The 18320-nt window shown below is 39.0% G+C and overlaps 1 protein-coding gene across 1 annotated transcript; it reads right to left on the bottom strand.

Moving 5' to 3' along the window:
* Positions 1-456: 456 nt before the first annotated feature.
* si:ch211-214e3.5 (zinc finger protein 518A) lies at positions 457-14737 on the bottom strand. The gene is made up of 3 exons (XM_054599225.1): positions 14614-14737; positions 11553-11631; positions 457-8771 (listed from the first exon to the last, which is right to left on the bottom strand). The coding sequence occupies exon 3, from the start codon at positions 8749-8751 to the stop codon at positions 4636-4638; it is 4116 nt and encodes a 1371-aa protein (XP_054455200.1). The 5' UTR covers positions 8752-8771; positions 11553-11631; positions 14614-14737; the 3' UTR covers positions 457-4635.
* Positions 14738-18320: the final 3583 nt, after the last annotated feature.

Below are 18320 nucleotides of genomic sequence, written 5' to 3' on the forward strand. Positions count from 1 at the left end.
GCACTAGCCCCCAGCTGCATTAGTCATTTATAAGAGGGTTAAGCACATAATAACATGATCTATGTGACTCTTTTTTTAGGAGTTAACTCTAATGTGTGGCTTCCGGTCCAACCTATTAATTACTCCAGGGCAGCCTCAGTGTTATTTATAGTATGCCAACAATAATACTTTCAGTGTGATTTAAGCCCACATTAAACATTAAATTATGGCATTAGGTGGAAGATTATTAAGGGAAATGAAATTCAGGTAGGAGATCCTTTGACGTTTTGTCCTGTGCTGCCCTCATGTGGCTCTTTTCAGCATCAGCACCATAAGACATACTGCGAAGAAGCCCTTCACTTTTTCACCCCAGTGCCATATGAAGCATTTAAGTATTAAACTGGGTTATCACCAACAGGTGTGCCAATATTTCTGATAAAAGAAATCAAAACCCCACCACTATGTTTCCACTAGGTATGCACATTTATTAGAGGAGAGTGAACCACTAAGTTGAACAAAAAAATACAGTACACATTGTCAACCTGCCAAAGGACATTCGAGGCACTTTGCATGAGGAGAGATTCAGTAAAGATTTAAACAACCTGCTGGACAGGAACAGCTTTACTGTACATGATGAGTTCAGCATTAAGGGTGGTAAACTACAATATGGTTGTGGTAGAGCAACATCAGCTAGAGGGGAGCAGCAGGAGGATGGACTGGAGAAGTTGTCTTTATGTATTAAACTGGTTTCAACCATTGTTAACTTTTTCATTTCGGGCTCACTATCGAGAAAATAAGCCAAAGTAGTAGTGTGTCCCAATATAACGAGTGGTTTGGGATCGTCACAGTGCAGAACTCATTTGTAGGGTGTTTTAAATCCCATCGACAACACTTTATAAAGTGTTATGAAGAAACCAAATAGTTATTTGGCCTGAGAGCAGTGAGGGAGAAGCGGACAAGGAGGATGAAACAACGAGCTGTACATTTCAGTTAACACATGAAACCAGTTAGAAAACAAACAACTCAAATAAACTGAAATGAGACCTGGAGTTCATTCAGTGTCTTTATCCATTTGGCTGTGATCATCTCAAGCCTCTGTATAAGTAGGGGAGACACAAAATCAAAGAGAAAGCAGGCTGAAAAAGTAGTAAAAATTGTTAAAATGTTGTATTTAATATATGTACTGAGCACTCAATTGGGTCATACTCATGAGTCCATTTTGTATCCTGAAACTCAATATTGTTGTGCATCATAATACAGACGAGTTAAATTCCAGTTTAAACAATGAAACAACAAAGTACTGTATATGTAAGCAATATTATTACTTTTTACCCAAACCAGTTTGAAGAGAGAAATACCAACCACATGAATATTTTCAGAGAGGGGATAATTTCAATTCTTTAAATAAAAGTTTTAAACACTGAACCTTGTGATGTTAGAACATCAAGTCATGATTGTTTCCCCCTTCATAAAGAGAGAATGTACAGCAATTTGAGCATCGTAACATTACAAATTTACCTTAAATTGTAAAGAATAATTGTTTTTAAGTAGCTTTTCACTGAGTTGGAATGTAATCACATCTAAAAGGGAACAAAACAAGATGGCTAGTCCTGGAAAAAGGGACATTATGACCCAGGGAAGTTAGCTTTTCTGCAGCTGGCATGACTGGTTTGATTAAAGGAATAGCTAGACATTTTGTAAAATTAGCTTATTTGATTTCTTTACGACAGTGAGATGAGAAGATGATATCAATGTTGTGTCTGTGTGATACGTACGGAGATTTTGTCAGCATGGGGTTGGCTAGGTTAGCATAAAAACTGGAGGCAGGGCGATACAGCTAGCCTGGCTTTTTTTAAAATCAGAAACCAACACCTCTAAAGCTTACTAATTGACACACTGTATCTACTTGGTTCAAGCTGTAAACATGTATAAATGACAATTAGTGGTTTAAGGGGGTGTTATGTGTTGGATATATTTCCTGCTGGAACTTGTGAAGCTAAGCTAGGCTAATCGTGTACTCTAAAACTTCCTTTCAGAGAATGTGATGAGAAGATTGGTGTCAATCTAATGTGCGTTATGTTTAGCAATGTTTGATTCAGGACATGGTTTTCCTAGCTTAGCATAAACACTGGAAGCGAGGAGAAACAGCTAGCTTGGCTGTGTTCAAATGTCACAAAAACATGTGGCTTTAGGGGGAGTAGTGTGTGGAACAACAGTCCTGTAGCTTCCAGGAGTCCTGCCTTCAAGTGTGTACAACATTTGCTATAGACACTGCACAGAACTGCTAGCTTTTACCCTGCTTTCAGTCTTTATGCTAGGCTAGGCTAACCCCAGCCCGGCTCCAGCACTGTACTTAACACATATGTCTATCTTCTCAACTCACTCTGGGGAAAAAATAGGGAGTTACCGAAATTTTGGAAAGTTCAATTGCTTGTTTGGTTGTCACACATGTGAGGGAATGTAGCTACTACTAGAGCTACATTTTTAGGAGTTTTACAGGAAATGATCTCAGGGACCTAATGTAGAATAGAATGCCCACGTTGTTATTTGGAGCAGTTGATTGAAATTAAAACATTTAGCAAATGCTGGTGAAAAGCGGTACATGCTGAGGTCAGAACTTCAGTAATTGGAGGCTGGCTTGTTAAGAACTATTTTGAAAGTATAAAAACATTAGCATGGCTTGCATTGTTCAGTCACTTGCATATTAAACGGAATAAAACATTGATTCCACAGTTCGATCATTATGTGATACAATCATTAAAACCATGAAAAAACTAAAAATAAGGTCCATGTCCTGTTGGCATGAAAAGAAGTGTCAAATGTAAGATTAAAACAAGTGTATGTACAACATACTGGACTTGATGATGCCAGTGAACAGATAATTAGTACAACATTAATGAAATATCAGGTTAAAGTTGATGCAGAGTCCAAACACATGGGTTACGTTCAGGGCTCCTACTACACGTAAAATGTCTACAGAGCATAGGAAAACAGTTATGACCATTAACACACTTTTGAAAGTATTTGATATTAACAAGAAACTTTTTACTAAAACATGAAAAGCTTAAAAAAAAAAAAAGGTATCAAAAATGCCTTTTCCTGTTTTTATTTGGGTTTCTGGGTGCACAATGTCTTTATATAAACCCTCACCTATTCCAGTAAAGTTTTAAATTCCTCTGCCGTCGTATTTTGTACTTTTGGGGTGATCCAGCCAACCCCTCCCATCATAAAAACTACCTGTGTCCTTAATCTAATCAGCACTAACTTGTGGTAGTGGTCCAAGTTTCTAAAAATGTGTTGTTGTGTAGAAGATGGTATAACAGGCTTTTAATGTGAAAATTGACAGGAAATGCAGAGGTTGACTGATTCTTATTTGAGAAGTAACTGTAATGTGTTTGACCTTTAGAGCTGAAGCAATCTGGCAATTTGTTGATTAGCCAATTTACTGAAAAAGGCAATCTGCAACTATTTTGACAACTAATCTGTAGACATTTTAATGCAAAATGCCAAACATTGCCTTGTTCCAACCTCTGATGATTTCCTGCTTTTGCTTGTAATATGTGATAATATACCGAAACTCTTTTGGACTGAACAAAGATGATGTCACCCTGGTCTTTATAAAATAAATTTTTCACTGTATTCTGACATTTGATAGACCAACGTTTCATTGATTAATTGAGAAGATGAATCGATAATGAACATAATTGTTAGGTGCAGCCCGTGTTTATAACCATAGTTGATCTATAGTTGATTTATTATTGATAGGTAGGGGTAGAATTACTCAAAACCTGTACAATTCCAATTATAAAAGGACTAAAAGAATGCAGCCATCTTGTCATCTTTGGCATCTTAAAGATTAAACAGCTGAGCTGTTGAAAAAAAGATATATAGTTGCATGGAAACTGCATAGGGCGTAAAATGTGTTGATCTGTATTCCTCCAGTATTCACTTGAAGCCAGAATTTATCTCACTGCAAAAGTATTTAAAAAACTGTCTATTTTTTAGATATTTAAAAGATTACTCTGAAAAATCTAAAATCTAGTTATGACAAGTGCATTCTACAGGTTGACAAACTGTGATCAAATCCTGCAGATAGGATGGAATAAAATGATATCCCCTTCAATTAAAACATCATACAATATGGACAAATTTGGACCATAACATTTTACATCACAAGAGTAAAAGAAAGGAATTTGTCAACATGAGCATTGAGCTATACAAATAGTTTCCCGTCCTCACATGTAGAATAAAGAAGATAGAAAAATCCCTTAAACTAGGCAAAAATTTGAGCAAAAGTGACAAACCAGATTAATATGAAATCACCTGAGTAATTTAAACCAGCTCCACATACAACCTTTGCTGATATTGTCCCCTTTCTTTAAGCTAGTGCTCTTACCACAGCTCCAAGTTACAGTGTACCATTTTCACAGTTCAATTTGACCTGTGCATGCATGATATTAATCATGCTTGCAGTACATATTTTACCAGAAAATGCACCTATGAAAAGATAAACTATGATTTACTTAAGAATATGTATTTACATGAACGGAAATTAAAAGGTAATGTGGAAGGTCATTCAAAAATATACAACTTCAAACATATGTTCTGCCTCAAAGGGAACAATTCCATCCCATCTAAAAGGTGATAGAAAACTTTTCAGAACAGTTTATTCCAGTCTCTTGTTGCCTCCATGAGGTGCCGCTGGCCGTGACCTATCCAATCTTCTTGGTTGTTGAAGAGCCGACCACAAAACCAGCATTCAAATACCAGAGGCTCTTCTCTACAACCTGACAGAGTTTCTACTACCTCATACTTTTTTTTGCTTTTTTTCCTTAACTTCAGTTTCAGGAGGAATCGCTCTCGGACAGAACTCTGAACTGGCCGGGGTCTTGGATCATCCCTGTGAGACGATGCACCTTTGGTTAAGGAGTTCTTCCATAGAGCACCGAGCTCAGAGAGTGCTTGGATTGTTTTCTGAGACAGAGAGACCTTAGTAACAGCACCTTTGTGCCTGTTAACTACCTTCATGATATTGGCCACTTCGGGAATTTCAGCATCCGGATGATTGAGCACCACTACAGGTTGGTATCTACGAGGGCATTTGATCTGCTGTAGAGAACTGAATGGGGCAAGCCTTAGTGTCCTTTCAACTTCTTTGGCTACAGGCTTCCAGAACACCGTAGTCTCTTTCTCAGTCAGTGCTTTATTTGTGAGTCTTCTAACTTTATGCACGGTTTCTGGAAGCTCATCAAATAATGCTTTCCTGCGCCTTTTCCTTTGGCTTGGAGGCCGAATTGGCCTAGGGGCCAGGATAGGTTTTTCTCCGTCATACGGTTGTGCCTTTACATTCATCTGAGAGGGTGAAATGCAAGATTCTGCAAGCTCTTTCTGTGCAGTGTTTTGCAAGGGGATCCATTTCTTTACTCCATTAGAGGAATTTGTTTTGTTTGACGCCACCAGGAAACACTGGGTCTGAGGTCTGGTGGCCAAAAACAAAGGTTGACTGCTTGATGTGGGAGCGCCACTTGTAAGACGGCTACCGGCAGGAGTGACAATTTTAAATATGACTTTGTTTCCAGTACTTTCACTGGTTTGGCTACACCGAGTCCCAGTCTTTGTGTCTTGGTTGTTTAATACTAAGTTTGATTTGGGTGGAGAGATGTATCGGAGCAAGAATGCCTGGCGACCAGTCTGCATAGTGCTGGGTTTGTCTGCAGAGCTCACAGGCATGGCCAGAACTGGCCTTGAGTTCAATTGGAGTTGTGTATTTGCCAGTCTGAGGCCAGGAGCACTGGGGGTCTGACCAAATGGAACAGACCTCTGTACAAAGTAGCAAGTTGGCTGTGTCTTTCCTGTTTTGTCTGTAGATGCATTATGTGGTGTGCTTGAGAAGAGTACGGGACCTTTAAAACCTTGACTGTTGATAAGGTAGTGATTTGAGGTGTTGCCAGCACCTGGTTGAAGAGCAGAGAGAAGAGTTGTCCCTTTTTCAGCACCTCCTGCCTTTGGTGCTGATACACTCCTCCTGCTGTTTTGAGTAAGGCTTACTCCAGTAGGGTTACTTGATCTTTCTAACCCTGGCTTCATATAAGATACATTTATCTGAGGATTTGCTGAATTGGTTATCAGTTTGAAACCTGGAGAGGCCTTGACCTGCACCGGAACAGCAAATCGATTCTCAGTTGTTCTCAGGAGCACTGACTGCTTACCCTCTGGCAATTGAAGAAATCGTAGAGTAGTTTTTGTTTGTTTTAGAGAATCATTACTTGCACTTGAAGATCCAACTCTTTCCTTATGAAGTTGTTGGGTAATGATTGCGTCTGAATGTTCCTCCACAAAACTGCCCAAGCAATTTGAACCAATCTTTGTTTCTGACTGTGTGTTAGATATGGGAATGCTCTCCTCCTCAATTTTAATAATATTGAAGTCTTGGAGCACTGACTCTGGATTTTCATCCTCAGTGGCAGGATCGTCAACACTAGCTACGCACTCATCAACTTCAATGTCACTCTCTGACACCTTTTCTTGAGTCAAGTCTTCATTGCCACTTTCTGTGAATAACTCTGGAGACTCTGCCAACGTCAAGCTAAACTGTGATGACTCACAAATACTTTCTTTGTCGGCTGAATGACTGGACATATTGTCAAAGTTTTGGTTAGTGTTCGGTGAAGTGCCAAATGTTTCCTTGGAATAATTGTGAAAATTAAATACTTCTTGGTTTGGTGAGTTTTGTGTGCAGCCCAGAGACTCTCTGTGGCTACCTGAGGTGGGCGGGGATGACTCTGATGGAGGTACTGGGTTTGCCGAAAGCTTTTTAAAATGCTGCTTACGGTTTTTATGTTTTACCTCAGTTCCTTCAGCTTCTTCTGGAAAACTCTGACAAGATTGGTCGTCATTTTCTATAATGTTAAAGGAAGAGTTCCCTTTGTGTTGGGCAATGAATTTGTCTGCGTCTGTATCAGTAATCAATAACTCATCTGCAGCCCCGAAGTTTTCGACATATTCTTTGGAGACTTGCTTGGAAAGCAATGTTTCCTCAGCAAATTTTGAAGTTGAGGATAAACCAATGACCTTATCAGCACACATTTTTGAAGTATTACTGATTTGACAACCACTATCGCAGGTTGCTTCAGAGTTATTATAAAACTTAATTCTCTCTGAGCAGGTTGTTTGACTTGGGTGACTTTTGTCGCCCACATGATCAAACTCATTTGTCATGGCATATAACGCATCTGCACAAGTTGAAGACCTACCTAGGAAAGGATAAGTTTGCTCTCCAACATCATCTCTAGGTGGGCTAAAATCAAGGTTGCAAACAGAGGTTTCTTCCTCCTCAATCTTAACTTTTACTGCCATAATATCGTCTTGATCCATGTGTATGCAAGATTCACTTCTTGGTGAAAGGGCAAAACAATGCGATGTTGAGTTCTTGTTAATAGAGCATTCCCCATTCTCACTGGGGACTTTACATTTATCCAACACATGATATGGTGCCGAGGACCCCACATCTTCCATCAAGGAATGGTTTTGAGTGGATGAATCTTGCTTTGCTGTGGGTATTACTTTGAGAACTAAATGTTTTTTGCCATCAACCATCTTGAATCCCATCACTTTGGTTGTACAGTTGGGGGGAAGAGAGATTTTGTTCTTAACCATCAGAACAGTCAGTCCATTAGGGTTGGTGAGACTTGCGACATCAGAACTTGCAGAGTTGTCACATTCTTGTAACATTACGGGCATTGACTGCTCTGTGTTATGAGAGCCTTTGCCCAAATTTTTGCTTTCCTTTTTTGAATCCACAAAGTGGTGGGTCTCCTCGACGGATATCTCTGGTTTGATTAGCCTGCCATTTTGGTTGGGTAAACTCCCTGACAGACAGTTCAGTTTTGATATCCTCTGAACCTCCTGTGATTCACTAGCTTTTTTCAAGAAAAGTTTTAAGGTTGCAGAGGCATTTGCTGGGGTGCCGCTTTCATCTATAGCCTTCAATACATTCCTTCTCTCAGCCTCCTCTTTGTGAACAGCTGCTGTGTGTTTCTTAAGATATTCGCTTCTTGCTGCACCATATCCACAGACCTGACAGGTGAAAGGGAACACACCCAAGTGAGCTTTCATGTGCTTCTGGTGTTCCTCCTCGTTCAAGCTGATGTGTCTGCATTTCGAACACTTCCAAGGACTCTCATTGTGATGATGGATGTGCTGGACGAATGTACCTGCGTCCACAGTCATAAAGTCACACCAGTCACAGGTAAACTGTCCATTTAGACTGTGACACATGATGTAGTGTCTGGTTAGCAAAAGCAGAGAGTACTGAACATCATTGTCGCACAGCTCGCACGTAACCAGAGTGTTCCTGTGCTCAATCCGGTGGCGTTGAAGAGCAGGGAACTCGTTTGTGACAAAACCGCACAGGTCACAAGGGTATGTAGGAAGGGTTCCTTTATGGGCCGCTCGAAAATGTTTAAGGAGGTCATTGGGGCTGTATGTGCAATCATCTTTACACACAGAGCATCCAAAACTCAGAATCTTTCCAGAGAAAACAGCCCCCTGCTGAATTTTGCAATGGGCTTTATTCAGAGTTGGTTTATCTTTCTTGGTGGAACTCCCATGCTCCTTAATGGAAGATTCTTCTGCATTATTGAAGAGTGACCCATCCGTGACTTCTCTGAAATGCTTAAACACAAAGTCTTTTACCTTTTCTTTCTCATCCCCTATTACTGATATGTTGCAGTTTTGGGCAGAATCAGTAAGTATTGTGAGGTCTTCTTCCATAGTTGTAAATCTACAAATACCTGTGAGAGAAGAAAATGTGTTTTTTGTTAGTACAATCAATATGATCAAATTTACCCTAAATGCATTTAACATTGCTGTAGAGCAGAACACAAGTAGGCCTACTTTGTATGAACTACAGTGCACATATCCAATGGTGCATGATAATCCCTGTTCATAATTGATACAGGGCCATTGGTGATCAGAAAACTGTAATGTGCCATAACATTGTTCAGTAATGCAATGACGATATGACTTGCAATAACTAAGCATATATTGGAATGAGCATATTAGCAATACATTTCTTTCTTATGTCAGCAGCAGTCATTCCTCCTGTCTTCCTCCCTCAGATTCAATTCACTGCCTGTTCTGATAGAGGGAAGATGGGATGCTTTTTCATAGCCAGAAGCTAAGTGAACAAGAATTTTAACAAGAAATTTTAAGATACATGGCAAACTAAGCTAAACAGTTAGACTAGATGGATTCTGTTTTAGCTTGTGCAGCTGAGGGTTACATTGCCCCTATACTTTATGGAGGTCATACTACAATAACAAGGAGGCTCTGTAGTCTTCACTAAGACGGAAACTACTTTATTACTCACAGCAGCGAGTCATAAGAGACTGCGGATAGAGCAGATTAAAATATTGCTTTCTACATGTTTGCATCAAGCTAATATTTTTTGAGCAGGTGTATTGATAAATGATTGGCTTTGACCGCTGCAGCGGGACAAAGAATACTACCATCTTTAGCCCCGAGGTTCGTTTAATATCGGATTTTGGTAACCATCCCTAAATAAAATGATTTTTATTATTCATCGGTCTTTAGTAACGTGTTTTTTGCGCATGTTCATATCGCGATGACAACCGAAATATAATTTATTGCTCAGTACTAACTCACTCAAACAAACTGTTCAGGTTTTGCGGCAGTATTCCGTGGGGGAAACCTTGTATACTAGGGTTATTGTATTAAAATTAAGCTAGTCCAGTTAGAGAAAATTTCTTCCGGAACATCACATAATGTCTAAGTTGGGCTATGATTTAGTGCCATATATATTTAAGCAGCCTAACAGTGTTATATTTACGTCTGTATGTAGTCAACAATGACTATCAAATCAAATAAAGAAAGTTAATTTGATTTACAACCAAACAATATTAGTCAGTTTTCAAATTGAACTGGATGAGTTATAAATAATATATACTCTAGTAATAGATCAATGTTCATCTCTCATTTCAAGTACAATATGGGCTGGATTTAGAAATAAAATATATTATAGAAAGTTTATGAAAAATTTGCATCTTAAAATAAAGTACCTCATTTTTGAAAAATTTAATTCAGAAAATGTACTTGAGTAGGTGCTGATAACGGTCAATGTCACAAATGCAATAAAACCCTCACAAGTAAGGGAGGAAACAGCAGCAACTTTTCAAAACATTTGGCCAACAAGCAGAACATCAATCCGCACAATTTTCTACTGTTTGGAGAGCAGACGTCCATCTTTGTCCACCGCAGGTTAAGTTAGCGATGCCATACAGAGTTTGATAATAAGAACATACTAATAAATGAAGCTAATCACTAATACTAATCGCTAATTGTTTAGCTGCAAATGTATTTGAAAGATTTTGGAACTTTTTGTATTGCTGCTCAAGAAAGACCATTTGTTTACATACAATAATAATAATAATCAAGCAATGTTGATTCATTTATCAATTAATTGTATTTTTTCTCCCAATGTAATCTAAAAGAACCAATAGGAGTATCCATAAGGAACCAAACCAATAAGCAGAATCAATAACAGTATTAGTATGGATAAAATAACGATAACCCATCCCTATCACTGGCAGGTTAATTAGAATCCCTAACCGGTTTGTGGAAGTTAGTTTATGTTTTTTTGCCGGTTACACCTACAGTCTATGGGCATGTCTATGGGTCACACTCTCTTTGATTCTTCACAGGTCATTTTGTTTGTATGCCCTCTGGCGTTTTGGAGAATAATAAAAAAAAAAAACAGTGCAAAGAGTATATTTCACTGAAACATTACAGCCTACACTTCTTCTCCACTTGCAGCCTCCAAATGAACAGGTGTGGATGACATAACATAGCGCACAAGTGATATGTTTTGCTAGTTTTTCTAGCTTAGCTCTCAAATTGGATCTTAGTATCGACGATGCTTTTCAGCCCAATTTGATCGGACAGCAACCATAAAAGACGGCGTAGACTGACTGTCCATAGTGGTTTTCTACGGCAGAGTGCTGTAAGACCGCTTCATAAAAAATAAAAAAAAGTGCTCCTGGCGCCTTTCTGAAAGTGAAGAGATTTTCCAACTAGAAGCACTTGGGGGTGGCCGCGCAAAAAAAACTGAATGTTGGATGCAGCTCCTTTTCTTTGTCTCTCTCAGCATGCTTAATACGCTCTTGGGCTCAACTCCCAAAAAATAAATAAATAAGACACTGGCACTCAGAAAAAAAATTGTAAGGACAGTCAGCTTTACAGGTTTAGGACAAATAAATTAGCTGAACAAAATTACAAAAATTAAAATACATTTTAAATTAAACATTGTGGTGCTGTGGAGAGGTCCTCGCTTAAATACCATGTTCTACCGACTTTAACAAAACATTTATTTGGTAGACATCGCAGCAAAAATCTAACCGTAATCATTTTAATATGTTTTTCAACTAAGTGAGAAAAGTTATGCAAATCAATTGGCATTCCCTTTGCAAAAACAGAGATTTCTTTCAAACTCGTTCAGCCCTATTGCTGTGGTTAGAATAGAATGGTTAAGAACATATTTAATAAGCAGTTATTACCTGTACTCCTTTAGGACAAACTCAGACATTAATGCATGTCGGGTCTGAAGAAGAGGAGCTTGCAGCCTGGCCACTGTTCCTGTGAGAAAGAAGCAAAAAACAAGTGGTCATTTAACCCACACATTCTCAATACTGACATATTATTATTATTATTGTTATCGTTGTTAGTTTCATATTACTGAAAATCTCTCCCATCAACAGAAATCACTTAACACTGGCTCTGTTAAACAGCACGGCACGCTGCTGAGTGACATATAGCCCACATACACATTACTAGATAGACATTCAAATATTTTTGGTTTGGTGACATTCTAATTATATATTCATACACACACACAAACAAATGTCCATTTGACTCTTATATCAGCTATTAAAGCAACTTATGCAATCAGGACCTAAGGAACCCTGTGGAGTTTTTGACCCTAAAGGATTATAAAGCAGGCTTTTATGAGAGGCACCTTTTCATATTTGTCATATGACCAAACACACACATTCCGGTCAATAGTTGCGCATACTATTCCAGTGATCTAAAAGTTGCTGGAAACAGCCAGTTAGCACAGCAAATGTGCCCAAAACCTTGTCACTAGTAGTTTGAACCATGTATTTTAAGCTGCTTAGAGCTAGTATTAACAGGTCATAATTCATCTCCAATATCTATTTATGTTGTTTTGAAGACATCTCCTTTACACACCTGGATTTTTCTCACCAACACTACATTTTACGAGATTACACCACTAGTAACATGGCTGTGAACGAGGCCGGATTCAAAAATACTTTTGTGAAGTTATTTTCTCTTTTTTTTGTCTCACTGTAAATCTAGGTCCATAGTTTTTTTTGACTGTACGGACAAACAGATTAGGTTTTGCTGTATTTTTCTTACACTTTACAAGCTAAATGATTCTTTCAATAAAAGAAATTCAGCAACATTAATAAGTTAGCCATCCTTATTTGCAGTGCTCGTCACTTTAAAGGTGTCTACCTTAAAAGTATTTTTGTCTACCTTCCATATGTGTGTTATGTACATAGAGATACATGCAGGTTAATTCTGAAACATATTGACCGGCTTTTCAATGACACCAAGATCAGTTATGCCCACTTTATGCCAAACATAGTTATAACCTTAGTAGAATTAGTAGTATTAACAGTCAAACACCCGCAAAACATTCCCATGTTGAAATTTCTCAAGCTGTGAGGATAGGCTGCGTTTTTTTTATGATCTAAGGAGATAACTAAAGTTAAGGATGTGCCAAATGGTTCAAACCTTATAACCTTCTTTTATAAGGTTGATATTTGAATAAGTATCATTAATAACCTACAGAAAAATCTCTCTCTCTCTCTCTGACAGATGTAATCATCTCCAAAATTCACAAACAGGTCTTTTTTAAATTCCATACACTCTTATTCCTTGTCAAAAAGCTTGTGCCTACATTGCCCTCAATGCAGTGGACTGCTGAAAGTTCGGTCAGAGATTCGGCCCGTCTTAGGCTAGTAGCAGAAAACATGCCTGGAGGCTCCTCATCCAAGCCTCCAGGTTGCAGCAGGGATGAGGAGCTTTAGCGGTCCAGTGAACTCACTTCTTATTAACTATTAACTCCACACCCACTGATTTTCTTTTCCATTTTCAAACTTGAGAATCCTTCAGACACAAGCGATGCTGATTTAAAAGACAACACTTGGACATCACATCAGACTTCACAAAGCTCCCTCTGGAGACACTAAAAGCTTTAATACAACTTTTTTCACAAATAAGCTAGTACTCCCAACACCTGGAAACAGACTTTGATGTGGAAAACTGGTAGCATTCCCCTTTAATACCTTTGTCTTCAGGCCTGTACCTCAAACGAAATGAGCCGTGTGATTTTTTTCTTACATGTTATTGACAGAGCAAGTAATTAATTGTTCAACACATTAGTAAAACACAAATTTTTGAAAATATACTTTTTATGGAGAAGCCACTAAAGTATGCAGTGGTTGTTGTCCATGTTTTTGAACCCCAAAGTGTAACTTTTACACCTTTCCAAAAGGAGTGAGCGTTAATTCCATTGAACTGACAATGACAGAGTGATGAGATAATCAACACTGGGGAAAGGTTTTAGCACACAGGGTATTTCCTGTGAGAGGCAAGCCCACAATGCAACAGGGAGTGCTCTTTTTAACATGTTGATTACAGCCATTACCACCTCAATTCAACATTACACTTAAAAAAGTATTGATGTGAGGTCAGAAAGGAGACCAATTAGCCCTCCACTCCATATGTCTCAGTCAGCTGTCAACCCTGTGGATCCGAGGCAGCCATGTTGGGGGGAAAAATGGCTGCCATGATTTTATGACTTATGTGCACCAGCTACTTCAGTCAGCCTAAGAGGATGGAATTCCTGCTAACATTGTCTTCAACAAACACTTTTATTTAAATACCATTAACTTACTCTCCGAATCTTAACTATACAGGAGCCTACAAAGCTTTTTTTATTTTATCTAATAAAACTGGATGAAACTAATAGTGTAATTAAACCTAGCAGGACTTTAGTGAACACCTGGACTGCAGACAGGTATGGCTCCTCTCGGCCAGCGCTATCTAACGTTAGATGGGATAGATATAAATGAAGCTTGGAGATGAAGAGGAAAAGTTGCATCGTCTCATAACTGCAATTACTCTCCCAGCAGCCCCAGTAACATCACACGGGGGACAACTACAACGTGTTGCCAATTTGTGCAGCTCTGCTTTCACCTTGGAGTTCGGCATCTTTTAAAAAAAATAATTATGTTTACTTCTTCCGAGTGACTTGCTCCATAGTCGCCTAAGTTTAGGAAACGCGAGGGAACGCTGCATCAGTGGGAGAATTAAAAGGCTGTGGACAGACAGCAACAAAGGACTCGAGAATGAACGCAGCGATATGTTGTTGCACTGTGGCAATCTAGGTGTCGATACGTGGGGAATACATGAGCCACTTCGCGATAATGTGAGTGTCTGTGGAGTTGAATAACCAGTTATTTTACACCAAAATAAAGCCCCCTCCCACGCGAAGACATTTAAAGTTACAGAAAATCAGTTGTTTCTTACTATGAACTCGATGGAAGTTCAGGCTGCGTCCCCGTCAACGTCCGGCATTATAAAAAAGGAGGTTATGCTACAAAAAAACACACAGTAGAAACATTTTCCTTCCTTCTCTCCTCTCTATGGATCCACAGCGACGGCGGCCATGACAGTCCATCCGGGTACTGACGTGCTCTTGACACTCATGTAAGAGCGGATGAATATGTATTGCTTGTCAAATACCAAACTAGTGCCGCAAAGGGCATTTTTTCGTAGAAAACACTGTTGAAACAACTTTCACTCTAGTAGAAATTATATTCTGTTTCACGAAACGCCCAAAAACCGGACGGTGTTTTCGTAGCATGAGCCCTACGTCATTCGCTGCCTGTGTGTGTGTGTGTGTGTGTGTGTGTGTGTGTGTGTGTGTCCTAGGTGGAAGAAGAAGCAATAAGCAGCAATGGCGGATACACGCCATTTCCTACTGAATTCGTTTCATGTAGGCTGATATGCCTTTGTTGATTCCCGATTTGGCATGATTTATTTTCAAATCTAAATACTTACATAATTAATGACCTATCTCTCCCTCTGTCTCTGTCTCATACAAGCACACACTCACACACAACAACTTATAATAATGGAGGATGTGAAGCTCATACTGTTACCTCATTGCCCTACATTGTAACATAGCAGTATGCACTTAGAGTTGAAAATTGTGTGTTCAACCAGATATGGAATGTTAGAAATTAAATAAAGATGAACTATTTGCCAATATAGATCAGATAAAACATGTTAAAAAAACATCTCTCACCCAAAGGTTGTCCTTGTCTTTCGATTACGTCTCGTGATCTTCATCAGCAGAGGGACTCAGGTGTCAGGTTCAGGTGTTATGGAATTGTAGATGCTAATATAACTCCTATTATATTTAAAATCCAAATTTAAAGTGTTCAGGGTCATATTTCCTCACCACAAGCTTTGGAGCATTTTACTGGTTCAGGCTGGTCCCCTGCATTACTTTTTCATTTAAAAAAATCAATCCATTTGTGTCACTGCATCTGAAGGAATGTGATCTAAAGCTAACAGTGGAAAAAAAACATGTTCATCTCTACCTGTTGATGTGTCGTGATTGAACTGGTCATTGAAAATATGCCTTATTTGATTTGCTATGTTTCTTTACCCTCACACCCCCAATTATTTTTTATTTATTTAACCACTACATGGCATTCTGAGGAAGCAGCAGTGGAGAATAGCTTTGTTAAAGTGCTATTCTTAAGGTGTCATTCGAGAGGCATAGCATAAAGGTATGAGATGGCCATTACTTAAATCCTAATATTAAGAGAGGCTTAATACATCACACAATGAAAGACAACTGAACAAGACTGGAATATAATTGTGTTATTTGCTCTGTAGTCTGATATGTTACCATTTCAGTCCTTTAAACAAAGCCACCTAGAAGCCTGATATTAGACCACATTTGGCATATGTCATATTGAGGGTAATTTTCAGTCTAGCTTCTCTTCTTTCCTCAACCTCATCATCTACACTTTCTTGTGTCGCCACATTTGGCATTTTAAGGTTAAGTTGCACATGTCAAGCCTAGATAATAAGTAGCAAGAGTGTAAATATAAACAGTTCATGCAGTGTGGTTGAACTGGAGCCTGGCCTTCCAACTTTAGGTTGAGCAAAGAACAATTCTTGCAAAAGATGCACATATAAGAGGAAATTATGTCTAAAAATGTAGTGAAAAGTGTAACTATCCCCCAGGAAAAAAGCAAACCCATCTCTCTCATGTTTCTTTTTTCCCCAGATGCACATATAAGAGGAAATTATGTCTATAAATGTAGTGAAAAGTGTAACTATCCCCCAGGAAAAAAGCAAACCCATCTCTCTCAGGTTTCTTTTTTCCCCGGTGTAAAATAATTGTAATAGAGTTCACTGGAGCCTGCCATAATAGCATGCACTGGGCCTCTCATCATAGCATGCACTGGGGCCCGTCTAGCAGGTAGGCCCATTATAATAGCGTGCACTGGGCCCCTTCAACATAGCGTGCACTGGGGCCCATCATAATAGCCTTGGGCCCCCGCTATGCAATAGAAGAGGCACACTTTGCAAATATCTACTTTACTCAACTTTTTCACACGAATTTAACTAAATGCAAGCACAATTCATTATCAGCATGATGGGAAAGCAGTAGGCCTGGACACTACAACACAGTAAAACATAGCCTGAAATGTACTTATTTGCAATTACCTCTGCCAGGGTGATCATGAGACCGGTCGTGCGTGTGTTTAAGTGTGCACCTCTGTGTCTGTCCACCGTTAATTTTGCACTCTGCTGCAACAAACAGCAAAATATTTTGGGTGGCCAGTTTGCTGCATGCTTAAGGACCTCTTGTGGTTTCGGTGACTCATACTTTCTCAAACAACTTTTATTGTCTGTTTGATACTGCCATTGACTCCCTGCTGACCCCTCAATCATTACTCTTTAACGACCTCCAGCCAATATTGATCTACTATCTAGGCAAGCTGGCACTGTGGTTTACGTTCACTAAAAGTGCTTGTTTGGCCACTGGCTCAGAATGTTATTATAAGTGTCTGACAACATAATAGAAAGAGTGTATCTACAGGAGAAGTCTCGTTCTGAAATCTCGCAAAGTGACGTGTTGCTTAAAGACAACAGTGGTTGCCGGACGGGCAGAGTTTGTTGTTTTGGAGTACAGAAAGCGTATTTCAGAAGATTTTCAGTGTCACAGCTGTCTTTAAATTTGATGGCCGCCCTTATTTATTTGAGGAAGCGCAGGAGGAGAGAGAAATGGTGTTGCAAGTGAAGCAAAGCACTGGAGACTGGTGGTCTCCCTGCAAGTGCTGTGATACTTGAGCTCTTTGAGGTAGACTTGGTTTGATACAAACAAACAGACTGGATGAAGTGAAAGGTAAAGAAAAAGGTTTGATTTCTCTTAAGGATCTTTTTCATAATAAGGTCAGACACTAACAATAACTATCTGAGCCTGTCACTGGTCAAAACAAGCACTTTTAGTGGATGTAATGTTACATTGATGCTAAACAGTTGCCCGTACAGCTTGTTTTGTGGCGGCCGGTTACAGAGTTCTCCCTCAATACTGGACCAATTTCCAAAACTAATAAAGTAATTTAGACCATCAGTCACTCAGACACAAAACATGGGAAAACAGGATCCAGGTTGAAAAATACTGAAGTCCCCCTTTGGGAAATGATGGCTATTTCCCATACATTGGGTTTCCCAACAGGATATATGCTGGTTCTAAAGATACTGTATTCAGCCTGTTAAATACTCATTACATGTTCTTAAAATGTGGGTCTTGTCTGCTGGGTCTAAAAGTATAATAATCTTAAAAAGGGTTAGCATGTCATAGTTTGCATCTATCTATTGATACTTTTGTTAAAAGTGTTTGTTAAAAGCAGAGCAATTACATTTGCACCAGCTGAAGGTGTGAGATGTTCTTTTTAGTTTCCATCCTGAAAATAATGTAATACAATAATTGTACCGAGATGCAAAAAAATATAACGGACCCCCTCGAGATTAGGTTGACTGAGAAAAAAACAGATTTTTGAGATGCTCCTATGCTGTTCAAAAAGCCCCTTGTAACCTGCTTTTCAAATCCAAGGTCATAAGGTCTCTGCAAAGAACCTACAAAATAACTGAAACTTCAACTCATAAAAAAGTTTAACCTATACCCATAGGTAAAGTAATTAGCCACA

Source organism: Anoplopoma fimbria, chromosome 5 (genome assembly GCF_027596085.1).
Source record: "Anoplopoma fimbria isolate UVic2021 breed Golden Eagle Sablefish chromosome 5, Afim_UVic_2022, whole genome shotgun sequence".
Taxonomy (NCBI): Eukaryota; Metazoa; Chordata; class Actinopteri; order Perciformes; family Anoplopomatidae; genus Anoplopoma; species Anoplopoma fimbria.